The sequence below is a fragment of the Pseudophryne corroboree genome, chromosome 5 (assembly GCF_028390025.1).
Source record: "Pseudophryne corroboree isolate aPseCor3 chromosome 5, aPseCor3.hap2, whole genome shotgun sequence".
Classification (NCBI taxonomy): domain Eukaryota; kingdom Metazoa; phylum Chordata; class Amphibia; order Anura; family Myobatrachidae; genus Pseudophryne; species Pseudophryne corroboree.
This window is the reverse complement of record NC_086448.1, coordinates 327,777,669-327,799,037: the sequence shown is the minus strand read 5'-3', so window position 1 is coordinate 327,799,037 and position 21,369 is coordinate 327,777,669. Positions and strand designations below refer to the sequence as shown.

Below are 21,369 nucleotides of genomic sequence, written 5' to 3'. Positions count from 1 at the left end.
CTGCCTCCAGATTGATCGCCTGTAAAAAAAAAAAAAAAAAACCTTTCTCCCGAAAACACACAGGTTCAGTGAAACCTGTGTGTTTTCGTGTGAAATAGCTCCGTTTTCGGACGAAAAACTGAGCTGTTTCCGGGAATTCTGCTTCGCCTGCCAGGGGCAGGAGGAACAAAATCTCCAAGAAGCCGCAGCACGTGCCGCCTAATCGGGGCTAATTAGATAGACCCCAGCAGGACAATTAGCCCCGGTAAATTAACTGCTCAGCCTCTTCACAGTTACTCAGATCACCCCCAATACACCTCACTCCCTCTTACACAGCTCTTCCCCTGACAGAGCTCTCCCCTTTTCTCACCCCCCCATGCACACTGCTCAACCTCAGCCCCTCACATAGATCCCCCTAAACAGCTCTCCTCCCCTCACATAGCTCACCCCTTCTCACAGACCAAATGCACAACTCATCCTTTCTACCCTCACTCAGATCTCCCTTCTCACACAGCACCCCCCACACACACACAGCTCAGCCTCTTTCCACTCACTCAGATCCCCCCCAAACAGCTATTTCCCCCCTTACACAGCACCCCCCTCACTCATCTCCAATTCACTCAGATCTCCCTCACATAGCCCTCCCCTTCTCATACAGTGGTTTATTTCCCACTTTTTTTTTTGAGGGGGTGGCCACACCTTCCCATATATGGCCACGCCCTGTGTGTGTGTGTGTGTGTGTGTGTGTGTGTGTGTGTGTGTGTGTGTGTGTATATATATATATATATATACACAGATGTAGCCACGCTCATGGCTATATCTGCGGTGGATGGGCACACACACATATTGTATATTACACACAGATCTGTTATCTGGCACTACACTTTTATGTATATATGCATTTTGATTGTTTATCATTCTCTTTTTTCCCCATCTGCCTGATATTCCCCGTTTTCCTCTGGTCTCCGCCTGTTGTTCCTCCTATGTTCATCCCATCCCCCTGTGGTCTCCTCATGTTTTTCCCCGTTCCAGACGGATATTATATACTCTATATTTTTTTATGTGACACTTATACCCTTTTCAGACAGAAATCCCGGCAATTACGCTGTCTGACTTCCCCCCTTTTAACACAGAAGAGCAAATTACCGGGTCAATAATTTTGACTCGGTAATTGCAGACCAAAACAGGTATTTTGTCTGTGTGAAATGGTCAACCTGAGTCGAAATTCCAGTGTCTCCAACCCTGGTAAATTCCTGGGTCGAAGTCCCGGTAATTTCAACCTGGGTTGACCCTGACACACAGAAAAAGGACCAGTGTTTTTTTGGCAAATTACTGGGTAGAAATTCTTCACCCGGTAGTTTCACTTTCTGTGTGAAAGGGGTATTACCAGTTGTTCTTGTGGAGGAGCCTCCAATGTCCCGTCTTCCTACCATCTCCACAAGTTCTTCCAGTCAAGCCTTGTCTTCCTACTTTTTACCCCTTTCTTCCTACCATCTCGCCATCTTTCTCCCATTTCCCCCTATTCTTCCAAGTCTCTTCTTGTTTCATTCCTTTCTCCTGATTAATCGCACTATTGTGTGGTGTGATGCGAACAACGGACACCACTGTGTGTCGTAATGTGAATAAGGGATACTACCATGCGGTGTAATATGAATAATGTTGCACTACTGTGTGTTGTAATTTGAATTGGTACTGTGTGGCCATGCCCTGTCCCCATGAGGCCACACCCTTTTATTTTTGGCATGGGTCAAAGGCGCGCACCATCCATATTTTATTATGGGGGGGGGCTGTCACCCACTACTGTCACCCTCTCCTTGGCGTCACTCCCTGTCACCCACTGATGTCACTTTCTCGCTGGCGTCACTCCCGGTCACCCACTACTGTCACCCTCTCCCTGGCATCACTCCCTGTCACCCACTACTGTCTCCCTCTCCCTGGCATCACTCCCTTTCACCCACTCGCTAGCATCACTCCCTCACTCCCTGTCACCCACTACTGTCACCCTCTCCATGGCGTCACTCCCTGTCACCCACTGCTGTCACCCTCTCCGTGGCATTACTCACTGTCACCCACTGCTGTCACCCTCTCTGTGGCGTCACTCACTGTCACCCACTGCTGTCACCCTTTGCGTGGTGTCACTCCCTGTCACCCTCTTGCTGGTGTTACACTCTTTTTGTCACCTTCTCAGTGGTGTCACCCTCTACCTTTCACCCACTGCTGTCACCCTCTCCCTTTTCACCCACTGCAGTCACCTACTCCCTGGCATCACCATCTCCCTGTTGCCCACTGCTGTCACTCTCTCCTTGGCATCACCATCTCCTTGTCACCCACTGCTGTCACCCTCTCCCTGGCATCACCATCTCCATGTCACCCACTGCTGTCACTCTCTCCCTGGCATCATAATCTCCCTGTCACCCTCTCCCTGGCAACACCATCTTCCTGTCACCCACTGCTATCACCATATCCCTGGGATCACCATCTCTCTGTCACCCACTGCTATCACCATCTCCCTGGGATCATCATCTCCCTGTCACCCACTGCTATCACCATCTCCCTGGGATCACCATCTCCCTGTCACCCACTGCTATCACCATCTCCCTTGGATTACCATCTCCCTGTCACCCACTGCTATCACCATCTCCCTGGGATCACCATCTCCCTGTCACCCACTGCTGGCTATTTTGTTGTCCAGTACTTCCATTAACTTAATAGCGCTGCACTCACGGCGCTGTTAAGTTAATGGAAGCCTTGGACAACAAAATTGCACTCATGTCCTCCTCCCACTCCCTTCCCAGTCCCAAACACTAATATTTATTTTATAAAAATTTACATTATATTAGCTGCCGGCTCATCACAAGTTTTATGAGCAGGCAGGCTGCGGGCATTGGCAGCGGCATTGGACTGAGATGCGAATTAGTGGTGGGGGGCCTGGCCAGTTGATGGTGGACTATTTCCAATGGCGGGGGCGGTGGCCATTAGTAGTGAGGGTAGCGGGCATCAGAGATGGCGGCGGTAGAGGGCATTGGCTCGAGCAGTAGCAGGCATAGTCTCCGCGGTGGTAGGGGTAGTCGGCAGGGCTCGGCAGACATTATGGCTGCAGTGCCTCACCAGCCACTGACCTCACTGCACGCCACTGTGTGGCAGATATAACATGTGCAGAGAGAGTTAGATTTGGGTGGGTTATTTTGTCTCTGTGCAGGGTAAATACTGGCTGCTTTATTTTTACACTGCAATTTAGATTTCAGTTTGAACACACCAACACTCAAATCTTACTCTCTCTGCACATGTTATATCTGCCCCTCCTGCAGTGCACATGGGCCCTCATTCCGAGTTGTTCGCTCGCAAGCTGCTTTTAGCAGCTTTACACACGCTAAGCCGCCGCCTACTGGGAGTGAATCTTAGCTTCTTAAAATTGCGAATCAAAGATTCTCAAAATTGCGATTACACACCTCTTAGCAGTTTCTTAGTAGCTTCAAACTTACTCGGCATCTGCGATCAGTTCAGTGCTTGTCGTTCCTGGTTTGACGTCACAAACACACCCAGCGTTCGTCCAGACACTCCTCCGTTTCTCCAGCCACTCCCGCGTTTTTCCCTGAAACGGTAGCGTTTTTTCGCACACACCCATAAAACGGCCAGTTTCCGCCCAGAAACACCCACTTCCTGTCAATCACATTACGATCACCAGAACGAAGAAAAAAACGTGAGTAAAATTCCTAACTGCATAGCAAATTTACTTGGCGCAGTCGCACTACGGACATTGCGCATGCGCATTTGCGACTAATCGCTCCGTTGCGAAAAAAAAATAATGAGCGAACAACTCGGAATGACCCCCAAGGTTTTGCCCAACTGCTAACAAATTTGCTGCTGCTGCTGCTGCGGGCAACTCTGAATTAACCATTATGGGGGTCATTCCGACCTGATTGCTCGCTGCAGTTTATCATAGCGCGGCGATCAGGTCGGAACTGCGCATGCGCCAGCGCCACAGTGCGCCGGCGCATGCCAGACAGCCGAAGGCCGTCGTTGCCTAGCGATCGCCTCTGAGGCAGAAGTGGTCGCTGGGCGGGAGGGGGCTGGACGGCGGCGTTAAGCCGCCATTTAGGGCACGCGGTCCGGCCAATGCAGGCATGGCTGGACCGTTGTGACCCAGGGCAGCGAAGAGGCTCTCCTGGCAAGCCGCAGGAGCTGCGCTGGCCGGGAGTAACTCCTGAGATGCAAAAGCATCGCCGCTGTTTGATGCTTTTGCATTTCTCCAGGGGGGGCCGGCACTGACATGCCGGGCAGACTAGCCCTGTGCTGGGCATGTCTGAGTGCTTGATCATAGCTGTTCTAAATTTAGCACAGCTATGATCAACTCAGAATGACCCCCAATACCTTGTGACCAGCATTCTACAAAATAAAATAAAAACAACACTGATATATCAGCATGTTACCCCTTGAGCCATTTACCAGTCCTGCCCTGCTGCGCTGCATTATGTAATCAGGGTGTGTGTGATCATCAGCTCTGCAGTAAGTGGTGGTGGGAGGAAGGGCCATGGTGCAAGAGTAATGTAATATAAGGGGTGTTAATGAAGGAGTTAAAAGTTGGAAATTGAATGATGAGAGAGGCAGCAAGGAGGTTGAAGGTTGAAGAGAATGATGATGATGATGATTGGAGAAATTAATAATTATGAATAAAATAGGGGATGGTGATGGAGAGAGATGCATTATGGCTTAAAATCACATATTACTGTCAGATCCAATATAAATATTTCAAAATAGTATTGCCCTAAAAATAGTGTTATAAATTTATATACAGGCATCTGCAAACACACATTTTATATATATTTTTTCTTTTATTGAAGCAATGTACTGTATGTTATCAATGGACAATACTTATATCATGCTAGCTTTGAATCCAGTGAAAGTATTAGGATTGCTTCTAAGATGCTTTGCATCAAATAAATGAGCATTGATGGTGTACACCTAACCTCATCTACATTACCTAGAGCTGTTATATTACCCCATGCAGACATACTTGCAGAAATATATGGTGTAATGCATAGGCATGTGCAGGCCTGGCATAAGGAGTGTGCGACAACCCATTCATCACCAGACATAAACCAGTCAATGTTATCCCTCCCCCCACCCCCCTCTGGTACATTGATCACTCACCACCTACCCATGGACAAAGGACCTGACTTTGCAAAAACCCAGTGGTTTGCATACAACTCCATTGGTGAGTGGAGTGTGCATGCGCTGGAACCACAGTGTGCATGTGCTGCATCTCTGGTCACAGTGCCAGGAAACCCACAGCCTGATAAAATAACTGCAACCATTTGGGTGGGGGTCGTCTCTGTTTACTGCGAATGCCATTGTCTGCATCATCCTACGCAAAAGTATTACTGTGGAATTCGGGTGGCCATTTTGAGTAAGTTTACGTTTACTCAGATGGCCGAGCTATCGGATCATCTATTGGATCAGCCCAATGCTGATCCAATGCTGCATCTTTGGACGCAGCACTCAGATCTGCAATGCAAACAGCAGGCATCTTTTGTCCTGATGTGCCTCCGGCGACATGTTTATATATTCACAAATAGCGTACAACTTAGAAACAAGCCCATAGACCACTTAATTTCTCAAACAGCGGTCGCTTTGTGGATCCAGTCTGCTCTGTCTGCTGCTTTTGCTTTGCTTCTTTCAACATGACTGCTCTGCCTGGGGGCCAGCTGATGATGTGGCGGTGCTGGATTGGAGTACCCACCAACATCATTGTTGCGCAGCCTTGCCCTTAAGTACACTTCTAGGATCAGTGGGGGTGATTAAGAGGAGGACGCAGTTTTGTTTTTTCGCAAATGGTCAATGGTTTGTGGTCTGCCTATGTGCCATGGCGGTCCAAATGTGGTGTTAGATTAAAGTTTCATTGACAGACTGTTGGTGGTGGTGACAGGGAGTGGCTATTAAAATGCAGGCATGTCAGCAATATTTCCTTATATGCTGTGCAGAGAATCTGGCGGTGGGCGTCTCATTACAAAAGACAGCTCCTGCAGCATTAGCATATTAGCTCAGATCTGCTGCAACCGGAGAAGCAGCACCAACCTAATTTGTGCCCAATGCTGAATCAGGTCCAGTGACTGCTGATTCCAGAGCTTACTAATTAATATTAGTATGGGTTGGGGTGCTTAGGGGGTATGTCGGCACATACCCTACACACCCAGTGTGCACCCCTGTGGTGTTGTGTTGATAATATATAACAGTAGATATAAGAGATTCTTAGGCTTTTACCCATTATTCTTTTATCCTTCATTTATATGCGTTTTAACAACTGAAAAATAAACTCAGTATATAGCAAATATATAATATTTATTTCCATTTGTTACCTGTCCTTGTGCATTTGTGACTAGTTGACCAGTAACACCTTGCAGACTGGAGAGTGCATTCCCAAAGGCCTGTGAACTTGCTATTGAGCCCATAGCAGCTGCTGCCGCTGCTGCCGCCGCTGCTTGATTTGCCAAGGGATTATTAACCATCTGGAAGAAAACAGGTGTATATAAATGTTATATTTTTCAACACAAAAAGACATGTATTATTTTATTTTAAAAATACATATGATTCCATTCTGTACATATTATTAGGTGCAGAAGAAACAGTAGAAATAATCACAGTAATAGAAGAATATGATTGAACAGATTCTCTTTCCAACAATGGGGGTCATTCTGACCCGTTTGCATGCAGCGGTTCTTTGCTGCGGTGCGAACGGGTCAGAAATGCACATGCGCGGCAGACGCATTGCGCACGCGCATTGTCTGGCGACAATCATCGCGGGGCAACGCCGCCGCCAGAGACAAATGTGATCTCAGAGGTGATCGCAAGAAGATGGACAGGTGGGAGGCATTCCGTGGCGGATACTCCCCGTTTTCCAGGCGTGGTGAGTCCAATGCAGGCGTGTCCAGGTGTTTGGAGGGCGGATGTCTGACGTACGGACCGGGACCTTCATCGCTGGATCCGTCGCACCGGGTAAGTAACTCTTACACTGGTCTTATTTTGCAGGAATTTTTTTTTGCATAGCAGAGCAGCACAGGTGTTCGCAGCCCTGCTATGCTAAAATACACTCCCCCATAGGCAGAGATTAGTTGATCGCACTAGCAGCAAAAAGTTGCTTGGTGCAATCAACTAGGAATGAGGGCCAATGGGCGGTATCCTATTAGCAGCGGTACTTTACCACTGCTGAAAGGATCACCAGGGGTGATCCTATTAGCCCCGATGCTGGCATCCTTTTCCCCTGATCCCAAGCACTTATCAAGGATTATGCCTCAGGCACCCGAAGCATAATCCACGATAAGTGTCCGCCAGAGCCGCGATAAAATGGGATCAGGGACTTATTCCTGATCACATGTGTTTTCGTGTGATCGTGGGTTCAATTTCAAATGATCAAAATGGCCTCTAATGGGATACCACAGTAATGATCATTGGTAATTAATTGTGATGTCCGGGTATTTTGATCAGCTGAAACGGCAGTGGGGATAATAGGGTACAGCCCATTATCTTAATGGCACATCAAAATGTCCCACTTTCCCTCCAAGTCACCTATCAGATTCATATACTTTTTAAAATGAGTCAGAACTTGTCCTTGACTGGTTAACAAACATTACTTACAGTAACTAATGAGACTGCTTCAGCAGAATTCCCTCTGTGCAGTCAAATAGTTAATACAACATACTTGCCTACTATCACAAAACAACCAGGAGACTCCTGAATCTCGGATGTCTCTCCCCAGGGCCGGTGCTAGGGTGTTCAGCGCCCCCTGCAAACTATAAATTTGCACCCTCCCATACTTTACAAAGGGACAGCGCACACCAAACAAGGGATGTGGTCTCACAAGGAAGGGGAGTGGCCATAAAATAGTACCCCCATTTAAAACGCCCCCAGTAGTGGCACTGCTTACATATAACGCACCAGTTGCAGCACAGCTTACACATAATGCACCAGTAGTAGCACCGCTTACACATAATGACCCCAGTAGTAGTGCCGCTTACAGCCTTACACATAACACCCAGTAGTAGCGCAGTTTACACGTAACACCCCCAGTAGTAGCACAGCTTACACGTAACGCCCCAGTAGTAGTGCAGCTTACACGTAATGCACCAATAGCAGCGCCGATTACACATAATGCCCCAGTAGTAGCGCATCTTACACGTAACACCACAGTAGTAGTGCAGATTACACGTAACACTCCAATAGTAGCGCAGCTTACATGTAACGTCTCAGTAGTAGCGCAGCTTACACATAATGCCACCAGTAGTAGTGCAGCTTACACGTAACGCCCACAGAAGTGCAGTTTATTCACATCCCCCCATGCACACACACACATACATACATACATACACACACACACACACACACACACACACACACACACACACACAGACTTTCTCACCTACTCTCCCTGGCTGGCAGGATGTGGAGCAGCATGTCTTCCTCTGTGGCACTGCAGTCTGCTGGTCCCGTGTAACCCCAACCCCTCTGCCCGTGTAGCCACACCCCCTCCATCTGTGTAGCCCCACCCCCTTTTCATCTGATCAGTTACTGACGCCAAGTCACTGCTACTGTCACAAGAGTAGGGATGTGCACCGGAAATTTTTCGGGTTTTGTGTTTTGGTTTTGGGTTCGGTTCCGTGGCCGTGTTTTGGGTTCGAACGCGTTTTGGCAAAACCTCACCGAATTTTTTTTGTCGGATTCGGGTGTGTTTTGGATTCGGGTGTTTTTTTCAAAAAACCCTAAAAAACAGCTTAAATCATAGAATTTGGGGGTCATTTTGATCCCATAGTATTATTAACCTCAATAACCATAATTTACACTCATTTTCAGTCTATTCTGAACACCTCACAATATTATTTTTAGTCCTAAAATTTGCACCGAGGTCGCTGGATGGCTAAGCTAAGCGACACAAGTGGCCGACACAAACACCTGGCCCATCTAGGAGTGGCATTGCAGTGTCAGGCAGGATGGCCCTTCCAAAAAATACTCCCCAAACAGCATATGACGCAAAGAAGAAAAAAAAGAGGTGCAATGAGGTAGCTGTGTGAGTAAGCTAAGCGACCCTAGTGGCCGACACAAACACCTGGCCCATCTAGGAGTGTCACTGCAGTGTCACGCAAGATGGCCCTTCCAAAAAATACTCCCCAAACAGCACATGACGCAAAGAAGAAAAAAAAGAGTCGCAATGAGGTAGCTGTGTGAGTAAGCTAAGCGACCCTAGTGGCCGACACAAACACCTGGCCCATCTAGGAGTGGCACTGCAGTGTCACGCAGGATGGCCCTTCCAAAAAATACTCCCCAAACAGCACATGACGCAAAGAAGAAAAAAAAGAGGCGCAATGAGGTAGCTGTGTGAGTAAGCTAAGCGACCCTAGTGGCCGACACAAACACCTGGCCCATCTAGGAGTGGCACTGCAGTGTCACTCAGGATGGCCCTTCCAAAAAATACTCCCCAAACAGCACATGACGCAAATAAAAATGAAAGAAAAAAGATGTGCAAGATGGAATTGTCCTTGGGCCCTCCCACCCACCCTTATGTTGTATAAACAGGACATGCACACTTTAACCAACCCATCATTTCAGCGACAGGGTCTGCCACACGACTGTGACTGAAATGACTGGTTGGTTTGGGCCCCCACCAAAAAAGAAGCAATCTCTCCTTGCACAAACTGGCTCTACAGAGGCAAGATGTCCACCTCATCATCATCGTCCGATTCCTCACCCCTTTCACTGTGTACATCCCCCTCCTCACAGATTATTAATTCGTCCCCACTGGAATCCACCATCTCAGTTGCGGGAGAATGTGAAGGAGGAGATGTTGACAGGTCGCGTTCCGCTTGACTTGACAATTTTCTCACCAGCAGTTCTTTGAACCCCTGCAGACTTGTGTCTGCCGGAAAGAGAGATCCAACGTAGGTTTTAAATCTAGGATCGAGCACGGTGGCCAAAATGTAGTGCTCTGATTTCAACAGATTTCAACAGATTGACCACACGTGAATCCTGGTTAAGCGAATGAAGGGCTCCATCCACAAGTCCCACATGCCTAGCGGAATCGCTCTGTTTTAGCTCCTCCTTCAATGCCTCCAGCTTCTTCTGCAAAACCCTGATGAGGGGAATGACCTGACTCAGGCTGGCAGTGTCTGAACTGACTTCACGTGTGGCAAGTTCAAAGGGCAGCAGAACCTTGCACAACGTTGAAATCATTCTCCACTGCGCTTGAGACAGGTGCATTCCACCTCCTTTGCCTATATCGTGGGCAGATGTATAGGCTTGAATGGACTTTTGCTGCTCCTCCATCCTCTGAAGCATATAGAGGGTTGAATTCCACCTCGTTACCACCTCTTGCTTCAGATGATGGCAGGGCAGGTTCAGGTTTTTTTGGTGGTGCTCCAGTCTTCTGTACACGGTGCCTGCACGCCGAAAGTGGCCCTCAATTCTTCTGGCCACCGACAGCATCTCTTGCACGCCCCTGTCGTTTTTTAAATAATTCTGCACCACCAAATTCAAGGTATGTGCAAAACATGGGACGTGCTGGAATTTGCCCAGATGTAATGCGCGCACAATATTGCTGGCGTTGTCCGATGTCACAAATCCCCAGGAGAGTCCAATTGGGGTAAGCCATTCTGCGATGATCTTCCTCAGTTGCCGTAAGAGGTTTTCAGCTGTGTGCGTATTCTGGAAAGCGGTGATACAAAGCGTAGCCTGCCTAGGAACGAGTTGGCGTTTGCGAGATCCTGCTACTGGTGCCGCCGCTGCTGTTCTTGCAGCGGGAGGCAATACATCTACCCAGTGGGCTGTCACAGTCATGTAGTCCTGAGTCTGCCCTGCTCCACTTGTCCACATGTCCGTGGTTAAGTGGACATTGGGTACAACTGCATTTTTTAGGATACTGGTGAGTCTTTTTCTGACGTCCGTGTACATTCTCGGTATCGCCTGCCTAGAGAAGTGGAACCTAGATGGTATTTGGTAACGGGGGCACACTGCCTCAATAAATTGTCTAGTTCCCTGTGAACTAACGGCGGATACCGGACGCACGTCTAACACCAACATAGTTGTCAAGGCCTCAGTTATCCGCTTTGCAGCAGGATGACTGCTGTGATATTTCATCTTCCTCGCAAAGGACTGTTGGACAGTCAATTGCTTACTGGAAGTAGTACAAGTGGTCTTCCGACTTCCCCTCTGGGATGACGATCGACTCCCAGCAGCAACAACAGCAGCGCCAGCAGCAGTAGGCATTACACTCAAGGATGCATCGGAGGAATCCCAGGCAGGAGAGGACTCGTCACACTTGCCAGTGACATGGCCTGCAGGACTATTGGCTTTCCTGGGTAAGGAGGAAATTGACACTGAGGGAGTTGGTGGTGTGGATTGCGCGAGCTTGGTTACAAGAGGAAGGGATTTACTGGTCAGTGGACTGCTTCCGCTGTCGCCCAAAGTTTTTGAACTTGTCACTGACTTATTATGAATGCGCTGCAGGTGACGTATAAGGGAGGATGTTCCGAGGTGGTTAACGTCCTTACCCCTACTTATTACAGCTTGACAAAGGCAACACACGGCTTGACACCTGTTGTCCGCATTTGTGTTGAAATACTTCCACACTGAAGAGCTGATTTTTTTGGTATTTTCACCAGGCATGTCAATGGCCATATTCCTCCCACGGACAACAGGTGTCTCCCCGGGTGCCTGACTTAAACAAACCAACTCACCATCAGAATCCTCCTTGTCAATTTCCTCCCCAGCCCAAGCAACACCCATATCCTCATCCTGGTGTACTTCAACACTGACATCTTCAATTTCACTATCAGGAACTGGACTGCGGGTGCTCCTTTCAACACTTGCAGGGGGCGTGCAAATGGTGGAAGGCGCAAGCTCTTCCCGTTCAGTGTTGGGAAGGTCAGGCATCGCAACCGACACAATTGGACTCTCCTTTGGGATTTGGGATTTCGAAGAACGCACAGTTCTTTGCTGTGCTTTTGCCGCAAGTCTTTTTTTTTTCTAGCGAGAGGATGAGTGCTTCCATCCTCATGTGAAGCTGAACCACTAGCCATGAACATAGGCCAGGGCCTCAGCCGTTCCTTGCCACTCCGTGTCGTAAATGGCATATTGGCAAGTTTACGCTTCTCCTCAGACGCTTTTAATTTTGATTTTTGGGTCATTTTTTTACTGATCTTTTGTGTTTTGGATTTTACATGCTCTGTACTATGACATTTGGCATCGGCCTTGGCAGACGACGTTGATGGCATTTCATCGTCTCGGCCATGACTAGTGGCAGCAGCTTCAGCACGAGGTGGAAGTGGATCTTGATCTTTCCCTATTTTTTTAACCTCCACATTTTTGTTCTCCATATTTTGCGCACAACTAAAAGCCACCACAGGTATACAATGTAGATGGATGGATAGTATAGTATTACTTATACTTATGGACGACGAGTGACGACACAGAGGTAGGTACAGCCGTGGCCTACCGTACTGCTGCTTAGTGCTTATATATATGATATACTGTATAACGGACCTGGTGGACACTGTCAGCAGACTGCTAAACTAGTATGAAGAAAGAAAAAAAAACCACCACAGGTATACAATGTAGATGGATGGATAGTATAGTATTACTTATACTTATGGACGACGAGTGCACTGACGACACAGAGGTAGGTACAGCCGTGGCCTACCGTACTGCTGCTTAGTGCTTATATATAAATATAATATACTGTATAACGGACCTGGTGGACAGTGTCAGCAGACTGCTAAACTAGTATGAAGAAAGAAAAAAAAAACACCACAGGTATACAATGTAGATGGATGGATAGTATTACTTATACTTATGGACGACGAGTGACGACACAGAGGTAGGTACAACCGTGGCCTACCGTACTGCTGCTTAGTGCTTATATATATGATATACTGTATAACGGACCTGGTGGACACTGTCAGCAGACTGCTAAACAGACTAGTATGAAGAAAGAAAAAAAAACCACCACAGGTATACAATGTAGATGGATGGATAGTATAGTATTACTTATACTTATGGACGACGAGTGACGACACAGAGGTAGGTACAGCCGTGGCCTACAGTACTGCTGCTTAGTGCTTATATATAAATATAATATACTGTATAACGGACCTGGTGGACAGTGTCAGCAGACTGCTAAACTAGTATGAAGAAAGAAAAAAAAAAACACCACATGTATACAATGTAGATGGATGGATAGTATAGTATTACTTATACTTATGGATGATGAGTGCACTGACGACACAGAGGTAGGTACAGCCGTGGCCTACCGTACTGCTGCTTAGTGCTTATATATAAATATAATATACTGTATAACGGACCTGGTGGACAGTGTCAGCAGACTGCTAAACTAGTATGAAGAAAGAAAAAAAAAAAACACCACAGGTATACAATGTAGATGGATGGATAGTATAGTATTACTTATACTTATGGACGACGAGTGCACTGACAACACAGAGGTAGGTACAGCCGTGGCCTACCGTACTGCTGCTTAGTGCTTATATATAAATATAATATACTGTATAACGGACCTGGTGGACAGTGTCAGCAGACTGCTAAACTAGTATGAAGAAAGAAAAAAAAAAACACCACAGGTATATACAATGTAGATGGATGGATAGTATAGTATTACTTATACTTATGGACGACGAGTGCACTGACGACACAGAGGTAGGTACAGCCGTGGCCTACCGTACTGCTGCTTAGTGCTTATATATAAATATAATATACTGTATAACGGACCTGGTGGACAGTGTCAGCAGACTGCTAAACTAGTATGAAGATTGAAAAAAAAAACACCACAGGTATACAATGTAGATGGATGGATAGTATTACTTATACTTATGGACGACGAGTGACGACACAGAGGTAGGTAGTAGGTACAGCCGTGGCCTACCGGTCTGCTGCTTAGTGCTTAATTATATATATAATATACTGTATAATGGACCTGGTGGACACTGTCAGCAGACTGCTAAACAAACTAGCATGAAGAAAGAAAAAAAAAACACCACAGTGTTTTTCAGGTAGACAAACGTATACTGGACTGGTGGTCACTGTCAGCAAAACTGTGCACTGTACTCCTGCTATAACTGCTCCCCAGTCCCCACAATTAGGCAGTGTGAGCAGTGCACTCAGCACAGATATATCATGCAGCAGTGCAGCACACTGAGTGAGCACAGATATGGTGGAGCGTTTTTTTTCAGGCAGAGAAACAACGGATTAAACTCAAAACCCTGCACTGTACTCCCTAACAGCTGCTCCCCGTCCCCAATCCTCCCCACAATTATAACTAACTAAGTTCTAATAATAATACAACGGACTCGGAGAGGACGCCAGCCACGTCCTCTCCCTATCAATCTCAATGCACGTGTGAAAATGGCGGCGACGCGCGGCTCCATATATAGAATCCGAGTCTCGCGAGAATCCGACAGCGGGATGATGACGTTCGGGCGCGCTCGGGTTAACCGAGCAAGGCGGGAGGATCCGAGTCGCTCGGACCCGTGTAAAAAAAAGGTGAAGTTCGGGAGGGTTCGGATTCCGAGGAACCGAACCCGCTCATCACTACACAAGAGGGAGCAGAGGAAGCTTTAAGCTGCCGGAGCTGCTGCCTGTCATACAGCCAGCAGCAGTAGGGAGGCCAGGCGCAGCAGAGGGGATGTAGAGCAAGGAGGGTGCCTCTCCAGCCTGGCATCTAACTAATCTGCATCCCTTTGCTGAGCGGGTAGCGCCGGGCCTGCCTCTCCCAGACTCTGGGAATAGCAGGCAAACATCCTCTGCTGCCTCCGCTCATTGGACAGGATTCAAATATGCGCCTGTCCCTCCCACCCCCTATCGCACCTGCCAGCCATATTCTAATGTTACTGCTGACGGGCGCGACAACTTAATTTCAGCTTGCTACCCCTGAAGGTAGCAAGCTGAAATGGTCCCCTTCATGATCGCGCCTATTACTTTAGTCGGGTTTAGGCGTTTGACAAGCCTAAACCAGACTGTAATGAGCGCAATCAGCATGATTACGGGGCACATTGCTCTCCTAAGGAAAGGCACCGGAGCAACTGACCTGTTTGTTATACTGTGTGTGTATGTATACATATAAATATAAACTAGCTGTACTACCGGTTCTTCGCATGGGAGTTACTGATTTTCACAGTTGTAAATACAAATGAGTGTTAAAAATTTGGTAAATCTATAGAGATGTAAATTTGAGACATCATAATGTAAGTAAATATTAATCCATGGTTCTTGGTGTTACCGAGGAGCACCAGTAGCAGAAAAAGTAAAAAGTGACAGGACCATTTTTGCAGTTTGTCTTCTACAAACTGGAGGTGCAATCCACATTTTTATCTGATTGTCCATTTGGGCGTTATCGTTCACACTATATATATATATATATATATATATATATACATACACACAGTATATATATTTTAGCAGCATCAATGAATGTGTCACTCAGAGGCTGTAATACAGGTGAAAAAAATAGCACTCTATCCAACGTTTTGGAAAGTTGACCTCCTTCCTCAGGATACCCCACCTCTGAGTGACGAATTCATTGCTGCTGCTGAATCTGGGGTCTCTGCTACCCTATATGGAAGTTACCATAACAAATACCTGCTTACTTATACCACCGGAGCGCCAGACTGTGGGGTAGAAGGGCACTTCCAAACACAGCAGCCAGGAAACAGTACACCAGTCCAGGGTTTTAATGCAAACTAGCTAAAGCTAGATTTATTGTGCAGTACAGAAAATATAAAACATAAATATAAATCCTAGTCCATCTGGTCACTAACTAAACAATACAGATTCCCTATGGAATGGACCTAATGCTCCTACCACAAACATAGACATACAATATGCACAGTACTCACAGTCAATAAATCACAGTGTCTCATAACAAGTCTGCTGTCTGTTTCCTCAGAGACCCTGAGTAAAGCCCTGACATACCTTATATCAGCCTCTTGTGGGTGCAAGTGCTAATTAGCTTGCTCTCAGGCTGAAGACCCCAAATGGGCCTAATGGATGGAAGCCCACCCTCTCTCTCCATCCATACCCTCAGGAACCCTTAATCCAGAAATAGGCATTTTCCTGGGGGTTTAAATTATATATGTCAGAAAAATGTGACAAACATATCTCCTATTCCCAGTGCTTTTATCACATTTTCCCCACTTACCCATTTGTTTTGACTTGTGGGGTGGAACAACTGCAGCTCCCCCCAAAAAAAACCATGGGGCAAAACGTCTGCATTGGCTAATTGGCTTCCTGGCCTGTGCTCTACTGAAAATGTAAAGTTTTGCAATGACAAGTACCATCTTGCTATACTCCCATTGCTCTCTTTATTCTCAAACATCTATTTTAGCGGGGCATGATCAGTGATCAACCTGCATTTACTTCATGGCAGTTAGAACCTGAGAGTTTCTAATGCCCACTTGTTTTCCAATGCTTCTTTTTCAACAGTGGCATAGTTTCTCCCATGTACATTCAACTTCCTGATTAAATAATTAAGAGGATGTTCTTTGCTCTCTTTGTTCTGGGACAGGGCCACACCTGTCCCTACATCTGAAGCATCAGTTTGCACCATAAAATCCCTTTGAAAGTCAGGCGTCATCAGAACTGATGGGTACACAATTCTACCTTCAACTCCTCAAAAACCCTTTATGCCTCAAGATCCCATTTAGCCATAACTTTCTTTATATCAAATCAAGAGACCAAAACACTCTTACTCAAATATTTACAGTTTTGAACTTACAGACTGGTACAGTATTTACATTGTGTATTTTAACTAATTCTATTCCATGATGTTCCAAACTTGATATGATGACAATTTAATGAAACACATTATATTGTGGCAATTTCCCATCCTCTCCTTATCCCTCTCCTTTCCTTATAAGTGTTCCTATTATCCTATCCTACTAGATATTCTGAGAAACTCAATACTAATACTAATACTGCATAGGCTGACTTCAAAGTACAACTTGAAGGATTATTGGGGGTAATTCCAAGTTGATCGCAGCAGCAAATTTGTTAGCAGTTGGGCAAATCCATGTACACTGCAGGTGTGGTAGATATAACATTTGCAGAGAGAGTTAGATTTGCGTGGGTTATTTTGTTTCTGTGCAGAGTAAATACTGGCTGCTTTATTTTTTACACTGCAATTTAGATTTCAGTTTGAACACACCCCATCCAAATCTAACTCTCTCTGCACATGTTATATCTGCCCCCTCCTGTAGTGCGCATGGTTTTGCCCAACTGCTAACAAATTTGCTGCTGCGATCAACTCTGAATTAGGCCCATTGTCAATTAGACTTTCTTTTGTTACTTGTTTACATGGCTTTTGATTACTGATCACTTTTATGGTACTGAATCCAGGTATTTATTTATATAGCGATGAAAGTCATGTTACCTACTGTATATTCATGTACTTTTTGTCTCTGTACTATTCTTAGGCTGTATTGTACTTTTCCTGATTTTGTCTACAGAAAAGTTAAAAAAGAGATAAACCCCCCCCCCCCCCATAACTTTATGTTTGTCCTTGGTAAGATCTGTCAGTGGGATAGCAATGGTGGTAAAATTGGGTATAAACCTTCTATAAATCCCAGTAATTTCTAAGTAAACTCTCCTCTGCTTCTTATTCAGGGGTTGTGGCCAATTTTGTATTGCATCAATTTTATTAACTTGGATTTTATCAAACCTCTGCCGATGGTGTATCCAATATACTTTACTTCTATCCCTAAACAACATTGTTTTGCCTCGGCAATCAATCCTGTCTAATGGATAGAGTCCAACACTGCTTGTACCCTGGACAAGAGAAACTGCCAAACAGGACTACAGATGGCTACATCATGTGCTGGTTACACCTTTAACAGAATTATTTAACCAGTCACTAAATACAGGTGCCATTCCAGAGGACTGGAAAAGAGCAAATTTACTTCCACTGCACAAACGTGGAAGCAAGGAAAAAGCAAGTGACTACAGACCAGTAAGCCTTACATCAGTAGTAGGGAAAGTAATGGAAAAACTATTAAAAGAAAGAGTTGTGGAATATCTTAAATCTAACAATTTACAAGATCCAAAATAGCATGGATTTACTGGTGGGAGATCATGCCAAACAAATCTTATTGACTTTTTTGATTCTGTGACGAAAATAACAGATCAAGGGGGGGCTGTAGATGTAGCATATCTAGACTTTAGTAAGGCATTTGACAATGTCCCACATCGCAGACTGCTAAATAAACTTGAGGGGTGAATTATAAAACAGTTAAATGGATAAGAATCTGGTTGCAGGATAGGAAACAGGCAGTTGTAGTAAATGGAGTGCAATCTATGGAGGGAAATGTTACCAGTGGAGTACCTCAGGGATCTGTACTTGGTCCAGTTCTCTTTGATATCTTTGTTGGTGACATTTCAAATGTTATTGAAGGGAAAGTATGCCTTTTTGCAGATGATACAAAGATATGCAACAGGGTAGACACACCGGAAGGGGTAAAACAAATGATTGATGACCTAGGTAGGCTTGAGAAATGGTCAAGAACATGGCAACTACAGTCTAATGCTAAAAAATGCAAAATCATGCACTTGGGTCTCAAAAACCCAAAGGCTAAATATAGTATCAAGGGTACTATAATGGAAACTACTGAGGAGGAAAGGGATTTAGGAGTCACTATTTCAAGTGACTTGAAGGCAGGAAAGCAATGCAACAAAGCAACGAGAAAGGCAAGTCAGATGCTTGATTGCATAGGGAAAGGAATAAGCAGCATGAAAAAAGAAGTGATAATGCCACTGTGTAGGTCATTGGTACGGCCCCATCTGGAATACTGTGTCCAGATCTGGAGACCATATTTCCAGAAGGATATAAAATAAATACATTAGAGAGTGTACAAAGAAGGGCAACTAAAATGGTGCAAGGCCTACATCACATAACTTACCCGGAAAGGCTAAAAGATCTTAACATGTATAGTTTGGAGGAGAGAAGGGAAAGGAGGGACATGATAGAAACTTTCAAATATATCAAGGGTCTTAACAAAGTTCAGGAGGGTAAAATTCTTCAAAAGAAGAGAAGTATTAGAACTCGAGGACATACTCTGAGACTGGAGGGGGGTTCAGTGGAAATTTAAGGAAAAATTACTTCACAGAAAGGGTATTGGATAAGTGGAATAACCTCCCATCAGAGGTGGTAGAGGCTAAGACTGTAGAGCAATTTAAACATGCTTGGGGTAGGCATATGAATATCCTTACAAAAATTAGGGTTCAAAAAGGGTTGAGATTGCCTAAGGGATAAAAAAAAAAGGGGCAGACTAGATTGGCCAATTGGTTCGTATCTGCTGTCAAATTCTTTGTTTCTGTGTTTCTATCATCTAGGTAAACTGCAGCATCTGTCTATAGGGCCTTAGAAATATTTCCATCATGTAACCCAAATGGCTACATCCTGTATTGGAACAATCCTTCTGGTGCAGAAAAAGCTGTCTTTTCTTTGGCATTCTCTGTTAATGGCACATGCCAATACCCTTTGGTTAAGTCTAGAGTGGTTAAGTACCTTGCTGTTCCTTATCTTTCACTAAGTTTATCCATCCAACACACTAGGTAGGCATTGAACTTTGACACATTATTCAACTTACGGAAATCATTGCAGAAGCAAAAACTCCCACTAGGTTTTGGAATGACCACTCACTATGTGACTCTTCGATTACATCCAACGCCAACAGTTTTTACATTTCTTTAGACACTAATTCCTGATGGGCTTATGATATTCTTTAGAGACAGTTTTTAGCCTCCTGCTGTTTAACAGTTGAGAGGGTTTTAGCCATTGTTACTTTGGGAATCAAAGGTACTAGGTTTACTGGAGGGACTGGGGTGGCTGACATAGCTACTCTATCCCTCCAAGGTTTTATAATATTTACATGCTAGATCTATTCTGCCTTTCTTTTCACAGGCAGTTACACTTTGTAATCAAACTGCCCACTTTTTCTAGGATTTTAAAGGACTTACCAAAAGGTTTACTTTTTACTGTTTGGAACCAAAACAAGCACTCTGTCCCCAGGAGCAAAGGCCTGCAACAGGACATTACAATTGTACACCTGCTGCTGTACAGCGGGCCTGTTCCAAGTGGTATTTCACTATTGGCACCACTGCAGCCATTCCTTCCTGCATCTGAGAAACATGCTCAATAGCAGTTTTAGCCTAGCAATCCCCTTGGATGTCTACCATACAACAAATCAAAAGGTGAAAACCCCATAGAGGATTGGGGAAACTAATGGCTGGAAAATAAATAGGTAGCAAATAATCCCAATCTCTTCCATCTTTATCCACCACTACCTATAGAATGTTTTTTTAAAGATTTGTTAAACCTCTCCATTATACAATCAGTCTGGGGTGACACACAGAGGTTCTCATATGAGTCATTTTGAAAACGCGGCACAATTCTTTCATGATTTTCAACATATATGGAGTACCCTCCATTCAGGATTTCCTTAGGTATTCTCAATATGCTAAAGACATGTACTCGTTATCTAGCAATGGTTTTTGTTGATGTACTGCTTAATATTATTACTTACAGGCAAGGAGTGGTGGTTGGTTTGAGGTATTTTCTTGGGTGTAGAATGGTGCCAGAGAGTGGTGGTAGGTGAGGGATATATCAATGAACAAGGTATGTGGTCAAGGAGCATTAGTGAGTGACAGGAATTGGATGAGGTATGGTTCCAGGCAGTGGTAGTGAGTGAGGACTATTTCTATAGGTGAGGTATGGTGTAAGGAGTGTTGTTAGTGTGGAGAATTACTGTGGGTGAGGTATGGTGTTAAGGAGTGAGAGGTATATCAGTTTTTGAGGGATAGTGTCTGGGTGGGGAGGATCAAAGAACAATGTTTCTGTAGAGCACAATTTGATGATAAAATTGTTTAGTTTATTTCAATAATACAGTACATATAATAATCAATGCACAAGTTCTATATAAGCAAGTATATGACTATGTGAGAAAAACTTGTTTTTATGGCTTACATTTGTGATGCTGGGAGTATTTACACATTATACTTTTTAACAATATCACCAATATATTATCTTGCCAATTGTATTGGTACAGTAGATGTCCTGTCAAAATAGTTGCCCTTGGGACCCCAGAAGCATTAATCTAGGCATGGAGGCATAATCCTGTTTTAATTTGTAAATTTGGGGCCAAAACCTTTAGCACACACTTGTGCATTATAAGTAATTATATGGACTGGCACTGATCATAATATAACTTGTGTTTCATTTTCTTTTCAGTAATAACAAAATTGGAGAAAACTTGTTCCAGTAAATATTTTAAACATTAAGTTTAGCCGCTTGCCTGGTATGGTCACATCTAATTTTTGTTTTATTTGGACAATAGTTCAATTTTCTAA

General features: G+C 44.9%; 1 protein-coding gene across 2 annotated transcripts in view; it reads right to left on the bottom strand.

The window, feature by feature from the left end:
• Positions 1 to 21,369, bottom strand: part of POU6F2 (POU class 6 homeobox 2) — a 677,794-nt gene that overhangs the window by 176,122 nt on the left and 480,303 nt on the right. For both annotated transcript variants that reach the window (XM_063922531.1, XM_063922532.1), the window contains exon 5: positions 6,336 to 6,485. In XM_063922531.1, coding sequence (XP_063778601.1) covers positions 6,336 to 6,485 — 150 coding nt within the window. The remainder of the gene's footprint in view (positions 1 to 6,335; positions 6,486 to 21,369) is intronic.